The sequence below is a fragment of the Palaemon carinicauda genome, chromosome 8 (genome assembly GCF_036898095.1).
Source record: "Palaemon carinicauda isolate YSFRI2023 chromosome 8, ASM3689809v2, whole genome shotgun sequence".
Classification (NCBI taxonomy): domain Eukaryota; kingdom Metazoa; phylum Arthropoda; class Malacostraca; order Decapoda; family Palaemonidae; genus Palaemon; species Palaemon carinicauda.
In genome coordinates, this window is record NC_090732.1 from 139,116,168 (window position 1) to 139,135,314 (window position 19,147).

At 35.0% G+C, this 19,147-nt stretch overlaps 1 protein-coding gene across 1 annotated transcript; it reads left to right on the forward strand.

The window, feature by feature from the left end:
• The first annotated feature begins 4,451 nt into the window (after positions 1–4,451).
• Positions 4,452–16,645, forward strand: LOC137645981 (probable myosin light chain kinase DDB_G0271550). Its single transcript, XM_068379086.1, has 2 exons — positions 4,452–4,596; positions 10,223–16,645. Exon 2 carries the CDS (start codon positions 11,305–11,307, stop codon positions 12,631–12,633), a length of 1,329 nt encoding a protein of 442 aa, XP_068235187.1. The 5' UTR covers positions 4,452–4,596; positions 10,223–11,304; the 3' UTR covers positions 12,634–16,645.
• Positions 16,646–19,147: the final 2,502 nt, after the last annotated feature.

Below are 19,147 nucleotides of genomic sequence, written 5' to 3' on the forward strand. Positions count from 1 at the left end.
GAATGTTGATAGCATCATTTATTTTCTTTGTAACTTTTTTCAATAAGTACGGTAGGAGAAAGATTTGATTTATGTCTAGTTTATTTTCTTTACTAATGCATGTATCTGTAGAGGCAGACTAAACGTAATGAGTTTGTGTATTGGGGAGATAGCACATTCTCTTCGACTTTTATAACTGATACAATATTATTCATGTCATCACTTATAACTAAGTCTTGCATATGCCCAGTTAAAGTAGCTGTACAGTCGACATTGTTCACTAGTCGATATGATTCTAGTAACTCACTAAATGCCAAAGCATCAGGATTTGATGTCATCCATCCAAAAATTGAAGTCTCCACAGATAACTAATTCGTTTTTCTCCATGGTAATCATCTCAATGAGAACACCGAATTCTTCAAAAAAGATAATAGTGTTTGTTCTAGGAGGTTTGTAGATTGTTACAAAGGATATTCTTCTATTTTTTGCCGTAAATTTTATTTCTATATATTCAAAGCTTGTTACATTAATTCTTTTCAACGTTTTGAAGTTTTAGTAACTTTTATGAATAAAGAGACCGACACCCACACCAGACCTACCTTCTCTCGGTATGTAAAAGAAGGCATGTGTGGGGGGCGTCATTTCAGTGATCTTTGCCTTGCCCAAGTTATTTGACCATATTTCAGATAATGCTAGTATATCTAAATATTTCTCTTTTATTAATTCTCGAATTTAAACAGTCTTATTACCTACAGATTGTATATTTATATAGCCACAGTTTATGGCATCCCTAGTAACCATGATCGATATTTCCGCTAGTCTTTTCAATTCCAAGTCAAACGCATTGCAGTCTATAGAATTTACTGTGTGGTCACTTGGTCTGTTTAACTTTGTGCAGTTTATGCACTTTGACACTTGCGAATTACACTCCCTGGTGGAGTGTCTCCCTGAACATTTCCCGCAGACTCTCTCTTCATTCTTAGGCTTGCAATCTTTTTCAAGATGTCCATACCTGACAGTGGTAGCAGATGATCACGTGGTACCTATCACGTATATTAAAGATACCCCATCGTAACGAAACTTTGTCCCCATTATCATGAGTAGCCTTCTGAACTCCAGGATCACATTTCAGCACATGGTGGGTGGTCCCCCCCCCCCCACCTTTCTTCAGGACTACGCTTATCTTATCTTCTATATTTTGGATTTCGTCCAGGCAGCGATTTATTTAAATCAAAGCATTTACTACATCATCTTCATCACTATATACATTGCATATCATTATTTTGGGTTCTAGTTTTCCGATTTTTCTCGTTTCAGTGTCAGCCACCAATGTCTGAATTTTGTTTGCCGCCTCTTCTCTGATCATATTGTTTGCAAAGTTTACAACAACATTTTCCACTCGTAGTTGACCTCGTGTTAAGTATGGGAATGTCTTGAAGTGCTTGTTCAACCTCACTTTTTCTTTCAGTAATTTTAGTTGTGGTATTTGTTGATTTAATTATCAACAGATTTTTTTTCCTTAACTTTGTCAGCAAATGTCGGTTGCTCCGGTTTTGGGTCTATCAATGTTTGAAGTGTTGCTTTAATTGATTCCATATTCATGGCAAGAATGTCAACTTTCTCAGTGAGGTCGGTGGTCTGGGTGAAATTTGTTGCGTCTGCGCTAAGGTTCGCAAGTTTGTTTTCCAAGTCATCTATTTTCGCATCTTGTTCGTTCAGGGCCAGATTTCTCATGTTTACACCTTCCTTTAATTTTGATATTACTCAATTGTTTAGCCTTGCCTCACGTACGCAGTGTGGGCTTAACCAGTCTAGGGTAATCCGTTCATTCTCACTGATGGTTGTCACTATATAAACACATCTCTTATGGTAGCGTCTTGCATTCACGCACTATCCATTTTTTCCGATCTCCATCCGTTTCATTATATTTGTAGCAGATATAGTTAGGAGCAGACATGGTGTACTGTTTCTTATTACTTATCACTATGTGTGGCATTTATAGACTATGAGAAAACTTTTGATTCTACAAAAATTAAAGCAGTAACGAAACCCCTTCAAAGACAGTGAATAGAAGAATCTTATGTTAGAACACTTGCAGATATCTATATGGGAAATACAGCAACCCTAAAACGGCAAAATGCGAGAACCCATCTTTCCTAAGTTATTCATAGTGTGTTTAGAAGTTCTTACGAACTTATATTAGGAAAAATGTAAGAATTAGTAATAATGGGGAATACCTTAAAATGTTTATGGACGAACCTATAGAAATTGTTAATTGATTGATTGATTTGAAGTTTTCTGGCATCCTATAGAAATTGTTAATGAATAAACGTATAGGATAGACAGTAAGTGTTTCGTAAAACATGGAACCGAAATTTAAAGAAGGATAGGCATGGGATGGAGAGCTTTTGGGTAAACAAAATGAGATTATGAATATCAAAATGTTACTTTCTCTTAGAATAAAAGTATTTAATGAGAATATGCATCATAAACTTGAAACTTACTAAAGCTCTAGAACATAAGCTATTTGCAACTCAAAGAGCTATGGAATGAATAATGATGGGAATAATACTAAAAGACAGAAACAATAACATAGATACTATAGTAAACTACACTAGAGGATATTCTAACAACAGGACAGGACATATATAAGAATGACAGATATCAGACTGACATAAGTCCTTTTATAGTTATATATGAATTATATGTTTTAATGTATTTTTAATATTTCAATTTTTCAATTTAATTCCTTGTTTCCTTCTCTCACTGTGTTATTTTTCTCTGTTGGAGCCCTTGGGTTTATAGCATCTTGCTTTTCCAACTAGGGGTTGTAGCTTGGCTAATAATAATAATAATAATAATAATAATAATAATAATAATAATAATAATAATAATAATAATAATAATAATAATAATAATAATAATAATATTAATAATAATAATAATAAAATGGGTTCCTAGAAATTGCAAACGAAGCAGGAGAAGAGAAGACGGGTGTTTTTTTCCGGTCAAATATAGCAGGGGAACTCTATACTCTCTACAGGACGATGGTTAATTAAGAGCTAAGAAAATTGGCAAGAAGAGACTGGTACTGAAAGACCATAAACAGACGGGAATAGAAGGATGTGTATATATATATATATATATATATATATATATATATATATATATATATATATATATATATATATATATATATATATATATATATATATATATATACTGTATATATATATATATATATATATATATATATATATATATATATATATATATATATATATATATACTGTATATATATATATATATATATATATATATATATATATATATATATATATATATATATATATATATATATATATATATATATATATATATATATGTGTGTGTGTGTGTGTGTGTGTGTGTGTGTGTGTGTGTGTGTGTGTGTGTGTGTAGGCTATAGATAGGTAGATATATCTTTCTGAGTGGGGATACCTTAACGTGGTGAATGGGTTTGTGTATTGCCATGATCATAAAGCTATATTAGTCAGTGCCACCATACTAGGTGGTTTGCTGCGAGTGACCGGACCAAATTCTTTCACTAACACCAATCCGTAGTTGGCCATTGTGGTGATGAAATTTGGCCATACCCTAGACATGGATAAGGACATGTTTGAGTCCTTTGTCTTGCAATCGAGTAGAAACGTCTGCATTTGTTGTTTTATATACTTATTCATGAACAGGGTTTGGTGTCAACTGCAGATTAGTGGAGGTGGGAGAATTTGGTACGATCGCTCACAGCAGACCAACTAAGTAGTCTTGCTTTCACTACGTTAAGGTTCCCCACTCAGAAAGGGTATATATATATATATATATATATATATATATATATATATATATATATATATATATATATATATATATATATATATATATATATATATATATATATATATATATATATATATATATATATATATATATATATATATATATATATATATATATATATATATATATATATATATATATATATGATACAAAAGTGCTTGTTTTTAAAACCAATAACATAAGCATACATAAAAATTCCAAATCAATTGCGTTATAAGACTCCACGAATAACGATACATGTGGAATCGTGTTAACTACAACACATATAAATATTCTAAAGCTGTATGCAATGAATGAAAATAAAATTCCAATAAGATATGTCCTGCTATGAGTTCATATAAAATAGTGAAAAGTACTTTTGAATAATCGAAAGATAAAATTACTTTTCAATATTTATCAAGACTCTGTATCAGTAATACCATCACCTGATATGAGTTGTACCTTAAAGTAAGATAATATTATGTAAATTAAATGAACTATTTAAGAGTTTTGCAATAAATTTTTTATATATTATTTTCTACAAATATTTTAAAACCACTGTTTGTATTGTTATGCATTCTATATCATCCTAAAATCATGGATATTTGCAGACCAGAAAGTGCCATTGAAGCCACACATTGGGTACACTGTAGGTGATTGCTTCGTTCCCTGTGTTGTCATATTACTTTGTTTATAAAAGGGCAACGCGTAATTGATTCTGGTCTCTACGCAATTATTTTTCCATGATCTACTTTGTGCAAGGTACGTAAGAATATTCAAAGCTTTAATTTAGCATTTTATGCGTCCTGCTTACTACCCAAGGTAGTTTTGTTGATACGGGAGCATTTATTAATAACAGGCTAAAGTAGGCTGCATTAGTGCATTGTGATGGTTGACCATGAGGCCCAGAGTAGGTCATCTTATCAATACCATGACTGGGTATTATTATTTTTGTCTAATGTACACGAGAATTTACCCAAATTTTATAAGATTTAATGTGTCTAAGGGTTTATGTTCATAGCTGTTTTGGAAATAGGAGCCTGGTAACAAATTTTGTAGAAAGTCTATGGTTCACAATCAAGTGATTGTACAGAGACAAACATGACCCCACGGAAGAAGAAAGCAAAAGAAGAGAAGCCGAAAATGGAAGAGGAAATATTATTACAAGCTAAGTAAGATGCTAGGGCTCAAATTATAGTATATTACGTAAGTTTACAAGACATATACAGCTGCGAGTTTATATAGGTGTCTGTGATAGACCGGGCACAAAATTTTGGTATTATTTTACTGTATTACATGGCAATGTAACCTAGGAAATAAACTACTTTTTTCTATAGAAAAAATTCCGCTCTTCGAAAATGACACTCGTTCCCATCGCAAATGAATAGTTTCAGAAATATATATATCTATATCCTACGATAATGGGGGACCCCCAATGGGAACTCGGGGTTTTGGGTGGGGAAAACATACTGGGGAAATGATATTTAATGGTAAAAACAAGCCTTTTTTTCTCCATACATTACCTTGTTGGATGTATAATAAACGGAGGAAAAGACAAAACAGTATAACTGGATAAACTTTTGAGGCGCCGTTGCAAAGGTTATGTCGCATGAAAAAATACAGTAACCAGAGCTGCCAACGTGTGGTGTAGAGCTGCGGTAATGTTAGCATAACATGCTAACATTATCAGTGTTTTTCCTTTATTTTTTGTCCTTCTACTTATCGGTCGTAGTCGCTCTCGTTCGTTCGTTTGTACATAGCAGGTTTCGACCCTCTGCGCAAAAACCTCGCCTCCCTGTGCAGAGACTCCTTCTCCACCAGTAGGATTTCTTCTAGCTGTATCCGGAGCCTTTGTAGTTTGTTGGGACTTGTTTGGAATCGCCAGAAATTCAAATAAAAAATGTCAGAAATCGGCTATTTTTCAAGAGAGTCATAACAGAATGAAATATGAATGAATTAACTGGTTTTGTAAAGGCTTGGGAGTCTTTGTAGTTTGTTGGGACAGGCTTTGGATAGCCAGAAATATGAGTAAAAAATTTCCGAAATCTGCTATTTTTCATGGGAACGATCACTGAATGAAATAGTAATAAATTCACTAGTTTTGTAAATACTGTGTTATGGTATATCGGATCATAGTAAAGAACAACTTCCCCATAAGGAAAAATTATTTGGCTAGTAATAAGAAAGATATCGCCCTGTCTCAACAAACTACATTCACCCCAATGCTTGTCCCAAGAAACTACTTATTAGGACAGGGTTGAGATCGCCAGAAAATAAGAGTAAAAAAATGTCAGAAATCAGCTCTTTTTTCACAGGAATTTTAACCGAATGAAATATTAATGAATTCACTAGTTTCGTAAATGCTTGTCCCAACAATATACATACCAGGACCACTCAGCGCATGAATGTCAGAAACATGCAAGAATAGCCAACAAGAAACGTTTTGGAACACCAAGAAAACCCATTGAATCCATCTCTATGGTCACAGCTCAGTTTTCCTTTGCCTACACATTCACCTAATAGTCTGGCCTATTCTTCCACACTCTTTTCGGTCCTCATACACTTAACAACACTGAGATTACTGTACCAAATAATTTTTCTTCACTTGAGAATTTAACTACTGCATTTCAATTGTTCAGTGGCTACTTTAATTTTGGTAAGAGTAAAAGAGACTTGAGCTATGGTAATAAACTCTTCTAGGAGAAGGACACTCCAAAATCAAACCATTGTTCTCTAGTCTTGGGTAGTCTTCCACTGTCTTTGGTTAAAGTTCTCTTGCTTGAGGGTACACTCGGGTACACTTTATTTTATACATCTTCCTCTGGTGTTTTGTAGTGTTTCTCATTTATAGGCTATACAAAATATCTATTTTAATGTTTTTACTGTTCTTAAAATATTTTATATTGTTAATTCGCTTGTAATTTATTTATTTCCTTTCCTCACTGGGCTATTTTTCCTGTTGGAACCCATGGGCTTTTAGCAAACTGCTCTTCCTAATAGATTTTTAGCTTATCTAGTAATAATAATAATGCATCAATCAAATTTGAAATAGTACAAAAACCAGTAGTGTATGTTGGTTTGCTGATGTAAAGGAATTATTATGAGGGGTAAGTAATAGAAGTAATGTAGAGGGACTTGTAGATATGAGAGGAAGAGAGAAAAGATTAGGAAATGCAAGGAGGAAGTGAAAGGTAGGAAAAAAGGGAATACTGTATTCACAAAATATAGAACACATTGCTTGAACATGAAACTTACAGTAAAATAATACTGGAGGGCATATTGAATACATTTAACCGTGTCATTATTATGTGTCTAACATTAAATCATTTGGAACAAGCAATTAAGATAGAGACAACAGGGTTTGGGATATTTACTAAAAGTAGGAACTGTGGGAAAAGTGACTGCAACTCCAGTAAACTGTTTATGCTACAGGGTGAAAGTAGAAGACACAAAATCTTTTATCTGCACAGTTTTATTTCACAACTGAATATTTATCCTTAGGAATACATCCCTACTGACATTTTTAGGCGTAAAATTGATGCAACATCATTACCCTAATCGTTTGCATAGAGAAGCAGGGAGGCACGCTTTCCATACCTCTGTAATTCGATCAAACAGATGAATATTTGAGAGGTGAATTGCCCTTTGGCTGTTAGTCAGATACATTCTGGGGATGATTCACTGGCTGATCAACTGAGCGTTAATCACACTAGGTCTTAAGTAAACCTTGTTGTTTGTAGATGGCCACATGCTGAGAAGTATCCCAATCCATTAGTGTCTCTAGCTTAGATTGCATACTTTCTCGTTGATCTTCGCTTAGAAGCCCCTCTCAAGAGCTTTGAGCAGTCTTACTCAACCTGGGACCTAAGGTCCCCGGAATGGAGCGGGGCCCTTTGAGAAAGTCAAAAGACAGAGATCTAACTTTCAAGTCCGTCTTTTTGCCAGCCATTTTGGCAAGTGCGTGGACAAATTTTAAAAGTTCTTTACACATAGCAGAGGATAACAGTGAAGCTAGTTAAGGCCAGTTGAAACTTTTAACTAGGTGTAAACAATCAGGAGGTAGTTCTCTGCCGGTGGTGGGGGAGGCAACCTCAATTGGATTGCAGTCAGAACATATATGGGGGTTGGTGATGGCGGCAAATTTGAGTAAAACAAACTCAGGTCTGTATAGTAGGGAAAAATACAAATTAATAAAATTTGTCCTTTGTTTTCTACATGAATAAAACCATCATTCTTTTTTATAGGAAACTCATCTTTAGGTGGGAGGAAGTCCGTTCCAACCGGCTGAAAACTTGACATGGGAACTCAAGACTAGCATTTGTGATGGTACAAATAGTCAGGGTCACTTAAACCTCATGAACCACAAGGAAAAGTGCGGAAATCACGGCCCGTGCCTCGTAGAGTTCTTTTTTAACTGAAAATCCCTGTATTGTAGACTGGTAGAGAACATTATGCACTTGCTGAATTGCATTGTATGCCTGGAACGTTGCACTTTCCCTCATAAGGAGTTTGGAGAGAAAGACTCCTCCATACTTTATGACAGAATACCCGTAAGCTGAATGGGGAATACCTGCATCAAAATCAAGTCCAGCTGGCATGGATTCAAAGCTGTACCCCAAAAGAGGGGAACTCTCTAGGTCAGTCGGCCTATGCTTCAAGATCCTCTCTTCAATTTGCCACATCGCAACATCGAAACTTAAAAACGGAAAAACTTTGGGATGAAGCCTTTCGCGCATCATAAGAGAAACAAGACAAGTCCCAACCTTTAGGTTTGTAAAAGGTAATGGAATTCCTCATTCCTGACCGGCCTCCAGAGGAAGCCGATGGAAAAGAAGATAAGGGAAGAGGTTTTAAGCAATCTCAAGGACCCATAAGGAGAAGGGATCCTGACTCCCCCAGAACTGCTTCCCTTTGAAGGATAACTTTCCAGTCCTGGGGATCGCAAGGCATGGATGTAATCAAAAGGCTGTGGTGGCCTTTAAAGATAATTTCCTAAGCAAAAACTGCCAAATTTTCCAGCTGAGAGGAATGAGCGTACTCTGGTGGTTGAAATCCAATTGAGGTTACAGTGAGCTACATGGGAGGCTGTTCCCACTCCACCACTGGCGTGATAATTACCTGCTGGTTGTTCACACTTGGTTAAAAGTTTTAACTGCCATATTCCAGCTTCACTGTTATCCTCCTCCAAGTAGAGAATGATGATTTGTATTCATGTAGAAACAATTGAAGTTTAGAAGAGGATCTCATAGTTTTCTTCCCAAATTAGTGGCCATAATCTAAAACTTGTTGGTAAATGACCCAGTTTCTAGTGTTTTTTCGTCCCCTCACTTCATGAAGCCTCAGTTGGTATTCAAGAGGAGATGGTTTTATGTCCCTTGAGGGCTCTGTGGTGCTATCTGAAAAGGACTACATCTCAGGCTTGAGTATCAGCTACTCTTATTTAGTAATGGTAGAACCAAGAAAGACCAAGTAAAGAACACACATTCTGGCCTCGTGAGAGAATCAAGATCATGCACTTCAACCATTGGTGGGGTCGAGTCACCCACTTGAAGTAAAGTTCACATAATCGGTTATTGGTCCCACTTCAGACTCTGAAGAATCTTTAAGACGGAAGTGTACCTATGAGTCCTTCAAGTCTTTTATTCTTAGTCCTGTAATAGCGGCTCAAGTTTTGTAGCCAGCCCAGCTCCCATACATGACAGAACATATCTTGTCTATGGTAATGAATTTGATGTAAGCCTAGAGGAAAGGTAGATTGACTGGTTCTTTTGCTTCTTTCCTTACCTCTCTCACACAATTCGACATTGATGTCGATAAACTATATTTTTGAACACCTTCATCCCATATTGAAGTGGAGAATGATGTAATGAATATCAACCCATTAGCCATCATGCACCAGGGAGAAATGTAGAAAGACTCCATTGACCAAGTACTAAGTCTGTACATAGCCAAGTACTGGCCTGGCCCTATCAGCATATTTGTCCCAATGATGGGGAGATAGGATGTTGCTCAAGTCATCTCCCTCGGTCCCATACAAAACTAGGGAGACTGGCTAATTCTGGATAACGAACTGACCAATTTGGTTCTTTGACAGGAGTGAAAGGACTACTTGCCTGTGCTCACCAGCTGTCGTTAATTACCTCGTTAATAATTTTAAAGGCCAATAAAAGACATTCCCTACTTCAAAGGACTCAAGTTTGTATAGCTAGGAAATAGTATACTGTTCTGTACAAAATACTTAAAAAATTTCTTTTACAATATTTGAATGATTCAAGAAAGCATTATGCCCATACAGTATATAATTGTTTGCTTTTTAGAGCATTAGTTCCATTAAACTATTTGGGAAGGATTGTATTGATTTGCCATGATTTTTGGTTTTCTATTTCAGGAGCCATGTTCATTATCTTGCCGTAGAGGAAATTTTAAAAGGAAAGTCATCATGTGTGTCGACTGGGATATGAATATCCTGCCCTAGGTAGGATGATATTCCTACCTCACCGTTGCCATTAAAAGTACATTACACCTGTTGCTGTCTGTGATCTTTTCTATGGGACGAAATCTTCTTGAGTGTTAACTTTTTCACACAGGAATAGTGATTATTTGTACCTGCCTACTGTAGCATCTGCTACTTCATATTTGTAGATTCTGTTTTAACTTGAGTGTAGTTGTTTTTGAGTGTAATGTATGTTTGCTTTTGTGTGACAGTGATAGTGCTATAGTATGAGAAGATTTTTATACAATTTTCATAACTGATGGGTGAATGTCATCATGTAAACTGTGCTTGAATGAAGGATATGTAGATGAATATTAAACTCCTTAATTAAGATCTCGGATCTAGCTTTAATCATTCTTTTTTTAATTCCGTGTTTCAAAATATTGCATTTCTTAGTACAGTATTTGTAATTTTCATAAAAGATGTAATCATTTTTCTTGGCGAGTGACATTGCCGTCATGTTTTATATCAACAGAAATTGAGTTGCCTGAATTTTTTGTAGAAATTTAGACAATTGTAATTTAAAGTATTCGAAGAATTTAAGGTATCAAGTTTGTTCAAGGTGGCATCACACAAAATGTATTTGTTCCAGTTTTTGTGGAGGACCAAAGCATAAGAATGGCATCATATGAGTAAAGTTTTGGGCTTACTCTGTAGAGTTTGGGTAATTGCTTTTTTCCCCTCTTTATTTATTCACAGATATTGCAGTTTAATCAAAGACAAAGTTACAGACATGAATGAATAGTTCTTGCATATTGAATTTGCTTTACTACATCAAATATTAGTAACTGATATTGCTGTTGGGATAGCTAAATTTATTTTATTTCTTGAGAAATCACTATATCAAATTAAATCATCTTTTGTAGAGCAGACTTGGAATTTTTTTTTTTTTTTTTTGACAGATAAAAAGTAATAGTGTAGACAATTGATCTTTTTCTTGTTAGAAATATATTAGTCATAATTACTGGTAGTTTATAATGGTGTTGATTGGTTACTATCACTTTGGAATGGTGTTAGGGCGTGGGAAGTTTGGTTGGGTATCCCAAGCTACCCACAAAGTTGTAGGTCATTGTGTTGCTGTAAAGCATCAGCCCTGGGCTGTAGGAGGAAACACTTGTGGTGGAGCTTCTGGTGAACATGTAGATTGTCAACATGCAGAAGAAGCTCAATGGCGCGCAGCGCTTGAAAATGAAGCTGGGCTGCTGGCCCGAATATCGCATCCTTCTGTTGTAGCTCTGCTAGAAGTGGTACGTATGCCTAATGAATTATATTTGTGTCTTGAGTATTTGGGAGAGATAACACTTGCATCTATGGTTTCTCAAGAATATGAAGAAAAAGGCACAGGATTGATTGAACCTGAAGCTGCATGTATTTTTAAGCAAGTTGCAGCAGGTCTGCATCACTTGCATTGTGAAGGTATATTGCATCGAGATGTCAAGCCAGAGAACATTATGGTAGTTCCTTCACATAATGGTGAAATGCCTATTGCAAAGTTAATCGACTTGGGCTTAGCAGCCCTTTGGGATCCTTTATCTCCTCTTAATACATCGTGCACTCGTGCAGGGACTGTAGTTTACTTGGCCCCTGAACTTACATCATCTGCTCATGCATATGGCCCTGAAATTGATGTATTTAGCCTAGGTGCTTCTTTGTACTATGCTTTAATTGGAGAAACTCCATTTATGGAATACTCCCGTAATGGTAAAAGGGGCACTACTGCCCTGTATGGTTTGCAACTTCAACATGAGGAGGCTCTAGATTCTTTGACCAGAGAAGCGGCATCTTTACTTCGATTAATGTTGGACACTAACCCTGACAAGCGATGTACTTTACCACAATTCTGTGGTCATACTTGGCTCATGCAAGACTATTACCCCTCCAGAAGCAGGACTGCTAATTCATCACTTATAGTTAAATGTCATAGTAGTCTTGATATTTCAAGCCTCTTCAATGTCATTGGAAAAGATTATTTCTGTGAAGAAAGTGATGAATCTCTGGAATTTGATGATGAGATTAGTAGTTCAGATGAACTTTCATTTGTCAAAAACCATTATTCCAGGTCAATAGTCAGTACAAGCAGCAGTAGCGTAGGAAGTGTAACTAAGTTGAGGATTAGAAGTTCAAGTAGCAATAATAGTGAAGATACTAAAGATATTTTGATAAACATGGAATGTGTTGATCGCGTTTCATGTCTGTTGCAGAAAGATAATGATCATGTATTGCAGCATCTTGGGGAGGAACCATGGGGGCCAGTAGGCGGTATATACAATCTTTTGCTTCATACTGGCTTAGTACAGCAAATTTAATGTGCACACTAGTTTTTATTCAAGTCAATATCGTAATTGTGAGTGGGTTGCTTTAATTTTATTTTGTGATGTTTTTAATGTTAAAAGAGTCTATTGTACTGAATGTTACGTATCTTGTAAGTTGGAACCTTAATAATGTGTTTGAAGTGTTTTTGTCGTGCTTCAAACAATTTGGTACAATCATGGTCAAATCAGAATAGAGGAAAGAGAATATGTATAGTACAAGGTGAAGAGTGGAGTTACCTTTTTTAAGTCACTCTAAATTGTTTCATTTGCACCCTAAGAATTATTTTCAAGAAGGAACCTTTGTTTTATGAAAAGCTTCAGAAAAGTGTCTTTGTGGACTAATGAAATTCAAATTTTACACACTTGAATTTTGGAAAAGCTATTACTATTTCCTTATTCTATAAGATAACATGTTGACAAGTTAACTATATAACAACTAATGATTTCTGTGAAGTTTAAACATTTGGCATAATATTTAAGATACAGATAATTTATTATATATAGTAGTGTACAGTACTGTACATATTTTGAGCTTTAGTGTATTGCGTATGAGTTTACAGATAATATTCCTCCATTTTCCTATTACAGCATTTTTGTCCCCATAACAGTTTGCTATATAGGAGATCTTTGTGGTCTTTCATGGTGCCTGATTCATATGGGTATAATTTTTATGGTTGCTTTCCCATGAAAATATTGCATATTATTTCAGCATTATATATTGTAGTGGCCTTAGAATACTGAAGATTTTAAATTATTGGTTTCATGTATAGCAGTTGCAATTTAGGCATCAAGAGTTACTAACAATAAATTTTCAAAGCATATTTCAAAATGCCATTTAGGTTTTTCTTGACGCTGCTGTTAGTCAACAAAGTATCTACTTTCTTGTACGTCTCATGTAAAACAACTGGCATTTTAACAATTTTTGCCCAGATATTGTTGATGTGGCTCAATAAGTTTCTCTCTTATTAGGTTTTATGTTGTGACACGGAGGAAGATCTTGCATGCGGGTGCTGTATTCAGTATGGTACCAACTAGATATATAATCTGTTACTCGGTTGTGTTTTTAACAAAGATAGATTGCAAACCTAGCCAAAATAGGAACATAGAAAGAAAGTAAAAGCAATAAGAAACATTACATAATTATTTGATCTCAAGGCCATGCAGCAGGTTGATAATATATTCTTGAGTGGTTTATGTAGAAAGTACATTACAGTATATTAAATTTCTCAATTCCCAGATAAGTGTAATTCTTATTTTTTTCTGCCTGTGATGAAGTAAAATAATTGTAGGGTGTGAGCAGCATTATTCCACTGGATTACAGTTACTGAGATGTAGTCAATAGTAGATGATGAGTTTATAACACACAATTTATGAAATCTTCCTAGCTTTTAGAGTCTTGTATTTGAAGGTAATAGTCCTCCCCCCCCATTTGATGCGTATTGCAGATTCTCTTAATAGTGCGTCATAGAAAATATTGGGATATGGGATGTCACTAATTGTGAATATTTATAACATGAAAAGAAGAGAATATAACAGTATCACTGTAAAACAGTTTACTAGCAAGTAAATCAACAAGTGTAAAAATGCTTTTCTATTCTTTATGTAAATTCTCTAGGACACTCACTGAAGGTCAGTTAAATGTATATAATTTGTAATGTGGCAATCATTTGAATGAGTTTGAGTTTGACTATGATTGAAGATGTTTATTTTGATTTACCAACTGATTATTTAAAATTAATCTGAATGAGTTATGTATACTTATATATACATAACCATATATACATGTACACACACAATATAAATAAATAAACCAATAAAACAAGTACAGTATAGGAAAATTATGAAATGTTAAGAAACTGGAAAAAATCAAATCATAAGTTATAAGCTACGTAAATACTACAATGAATTGAAGAAACTGAAATGGTTAAGGCTTTTGAGCAGGTAGCTTGTTAAACTTGCCTGAACTCCTATTAATATAGCAGTTTCTTAGTAAAATAAAGATAGAAACAGGCTCAAGCCAAGATAGCATGAACATTGAAGACATTAGGTCATTTTATGAATCTACAGTAAGTCATGGTAATGTATGTTGTACTGTAATAGTGAATTCAAGTCGGAACTAACAGTGTGTGCTTACAATAAGAAGCAAACTTAGTTGCAATAAGCAGGAAAATATGAAGTTGAACTACTTGGTTGTTGGTAAGAACTTTACAAATTTTTTTGAAATGCAAAGATTGTAGCCAAAACTGTTTGCGATGATATGAAAGCAAGCTTATAAATCACCATAAATAATAGAGGGATTTCTGGAATCCATTGTAATAACTATCTTTAACTTTAAGACAGTGTGAGTGATGAGTCAGGAAATGTTAATAAAAAAAGCAATTACCTAATGAAGATGTAGCATATATATATATGCACGTAAGGATAAGATTAAGTAAAATTCATTTAAAACAGATGTACTGTAGTTCCTTAATGACCACTCTCCATCAGTCTGTGTCTGTATGTGGAGACTGTAGTGAGACATTAATTGTAAAACATGTTTTATGTAGCTTCCTTTGTGTACAGTAACAACGAATGGTAAATTTTTTGACAGCTTCATAAAGTACAGCAATTTGATAAGTTCCCAAATCTTGTAAGAGGTTGTAAGATATCATTTTATACTGAGGTTAATTCTTTTGCAGTTCTAGGAGTGTTGAAAATAATAGTTTATTAGGTTGATTGAATTACTGTACTCTTTAATCCAAATATCCTCTTCCAAATAGCAGTAAACTATCACTTAGTTTATCTATACTGTATAACTATCTGTACAAATTTGCTTTAACTGGTCACTAAGGGCCAAGTTCAGACTTAGGAGTATTTGTGATGATCATGGTTTCCATGCATTTTCTTTTCTGTACCATGTATTTGCCTGTATTTTTACCCAATTTTTACCTGTCTGTTATTTGTTTAATTTTATTGGTCATATAATTATAGTGTATGCTGTGGCTTTCTTGTGCCATAATGTTTGGAAAATAAGCATAATAAGATAGCTAGGAAATTCAGAATGAACGTTATATTAGTTATCATATTTTTTTTATTTCTAAAAATGTTTTATTCTCAAGACGAAACTTCAGATACAAGCATTGGAAATTTAAGTGTTGCTAAGTATAGTTTGGTATGGAATTGTACATTTTAAGGCTCAGTGTATAAATGGGTTTTAAAATATGTTTTATTTCTATTTAGATAACTGTAATGTACCATAATGTACACTATACACTATTCAGCATTGGATTTGATACAGTGTTGCACTAATAGACTCAATGTCAGTATATGTTGATGTAGTTATGTATAAAATGGGCCCAAATTGACCTGATTGACCCAGCTTATGTCAGAAGTTGATTTCTCATTGTATTTTTTTTTTTTCATGTTAAACAAATTCTTAATTCGTATCGTCCCATTTTCTCTTCATCGCTATATGTTTTTAGAAGACTGAACAGCACAAATTCTGGCTGTTTTGTTTCTTTGACTTTATACAAAGGGTGGTAAATTTTTTATAAGTTTTGATAAGGTCAGTTGTGATGTTTTTTATAGTAACTTGAAATCTTGTCCCTTCAATATTCACAGGCATAACACCCATCTCTTTCTCTCCTACATATAATGATCTCGTCCATAAACAGTAAACAATATGTTAAAAGCATACTATTTTTTACTTTTCATTTTTTGTTCTTATAGATACATAGTATAAGAAAAATAATGGCATGTAATAACCATGTAACTTTTGGTTAATGCATTTGAGAATATTGTGGTTCAAATAATACCCTGGTATATAAATAAAAAAATCTAGATTATTAGACCTCTAAACATAGACATTATGCACACTGCAGAACTAATATGCTATTGTTTTGTGTGTGTAGGTATAGGTTTTTAGAAGTGTACATTGCTAGAATACTATTTTGTTATCGTTTTTTAATAATCTTGTGTAGTACTGTTTACTGAACTTTATACTTGTGTAAATACACTGTATAGTAAATATTTAGTTTTATTTTCACTTTATTGTTATGTGATTTGCTTCAAGGCTATGAATACAGAGAACCGAGGGCCCATTGAATGGAAGGAGGTAAAAGTATAAAGAACTGTAGGTTTCTTACCCCTAATGTAAGTGATACAGTACTGTATATCCATCCTTTGAAAGTTGTAATTATGTAGAAATCACAAAACTTTAACATTGTGATAGATCTTCCATCTTGATCAAGAAAGGAAGAACTAATACAAGGATACTAATGTAAACTAAATAAAGAGGGAGCCCTTTCTGGTAGCCAATATAATGGGCACTTAGTTCATGGTCTCTATCAAGAAAAATCAAAGGTCTTTAACTTCCTAGGATTAGTTTGAGCCTGAATAGCCTTCATTCTTTCCATTTTGGTGATGACAAAGAAATGGTGTCTGTTATGGAATTTTTCTTTAGGATAGCAACTTTAACTACCGTAGTTAGGTGAAGCCACCTTACCTTAGAAACCACTGTCTGCAAAGGTAGGAAGTGAAAAAACTAAATGTCAAACTTAGTTGACATCTAAAGTCAATCAATCCTCTAAGTACTGCAGACATTATATTTAACCATCATTATTCCTCATTCGGTGCACTACATTTACAGCATCTCTTCAGTCACTAGCTGCTCTCAGTTTTTAGCATTCATGTGGAAACAATGTGAACTCTAGTAGTGTTGGGTGAAGTTTAGAAAATAATCCACAGCTTTTTCCAAATCAATTGTCATATAATTAGTGTGAATTATTGCCAGTGAGAATGGTCTCCTTTCATGTTGGCCCTTGTAAATGTACTGAATTTCCTTAGAGTGCTAACAGACTTTTCACACTTTCATGATGTTACTGGTAGTGAGTATGCTATTTTACGTATGGAGCAAATATTTGGGAACATGAGTGGATCACAATATTTACAGCCTTGGCACATGTCAGTTGGATAGAATCTTGAGAGAAACTTACACTTCAACTTCCATCTTTTCAGCTCATGTGGGACTAGTTCTGGTGAAGGGAGATCAGCAGTAGGCGTTAGGTTGATATCTATTTCATCATTGTACTGGATTGAAGGTATGTTCAGAGGCTCGATTCAGTCTGGGAGAGGGGGGAAAATTTCTCTTCTAATTCCATGATGTTATGGTCATGAAAAGGAATTGATAAATTACTTAAAATATTCCTTCACTGATGAAGTGTGAAGTAGATGATGAATGGAGAAGTATTGAATTAGATGATGGTGATAAATATAGTCAACATTGTCACGGTGCTGCTATATTCCTGTTGATCCTGATTTCCTTAAAAACACTTCAACCTTGAAGCCATATTCACAGATAATGTGAAGATTTTATCAAGATTATTACCAATATTCACTTGTAAGTGATGATAAAAAAGCTTTACTTCATCAACCATGGTAAAGGCTTGTATAATATCCAGGGATGTACGTACTTTGTAACTTGATGGTGAGGCCTTCAAGGTGAGAAAGCAGTTGGTATATTAAGATGAAACTTAAAATAGAATCAAAATTGTATGCTGTACTATGGAGGATCCCAGAAGCTTTAACTTTCTTTTTCTTGTCCCATCCTGTTGTTACGTCATTGGTGAAAATATAATTGTTCCATGACTGGAATACAAACCTATGCTATTTAAAGAGGTATTACTTAAGGCAAAGCTGAAAGGACGAGCCATTAAAATTTAGCGAGGGTTAACTCCCCATTCCGCTAGCTAGCTGGGGGTGGGGTGGTACCTAACTACCACCTTCACTCACACACCTGTGCCTCTGCTTCGCGTTACTTTTGGCTCGGAGGGTTAGCGGTTGTTGTCGCTTTTCCTCCTCGCCTATTTTTTTTAACATGGTTTTCTCTTCTATATATATGGAAACATTCTTAATGTTTTTATATATATGTTGTAGCTTTCCTTACAGTGTATATTGCTGTTTGTGTGATAGCGCAGTACAGCAGGTTCTCAAGGGTGGAGAACCTTCCCTACCGACCTTTCCCCCTTGGACATATGTAATCCTATTGGCGGATAGCCTTCACCATGACTCGGTCGCCACTGCAGGGGAATAGTCATTGTTTCGATACTCCTCCGTTCAGCTGTTGTTGTCGCCTTCCCCTGTACGTGGAATCTGCTGGAGGAAGGGAGTACGGCCTTCTCAGAGCTTGACTTTGATCTTGCTCTTTTTCAAGATCATCGCCCCTCGCTTTTCATGGGCGGCTGGCAGTATACTCTGCGGGGGGAGCACCTTTCCCTTTTGCGGGTAAGGTTGCGCTTCCAAATGGTTTCTTCATTAAGTGAAATTAAAATTGTTTGTAATTCAACTTTTCAGCTTCATCTCCATGGGGAACCCCCTTCCCACTGGAGGGTCGAGTGGTTCTCCTGATTTGTGAATATTCTTAGCTGAATTAATTTCTTGTAATTCTTGTTTTGTTATAATTTTTACACTACCGCTCTCCTTCTCGGTGGCAGCTGGGAAGGGAGTGAGCAGTCATATTGTGTCTGTTCTA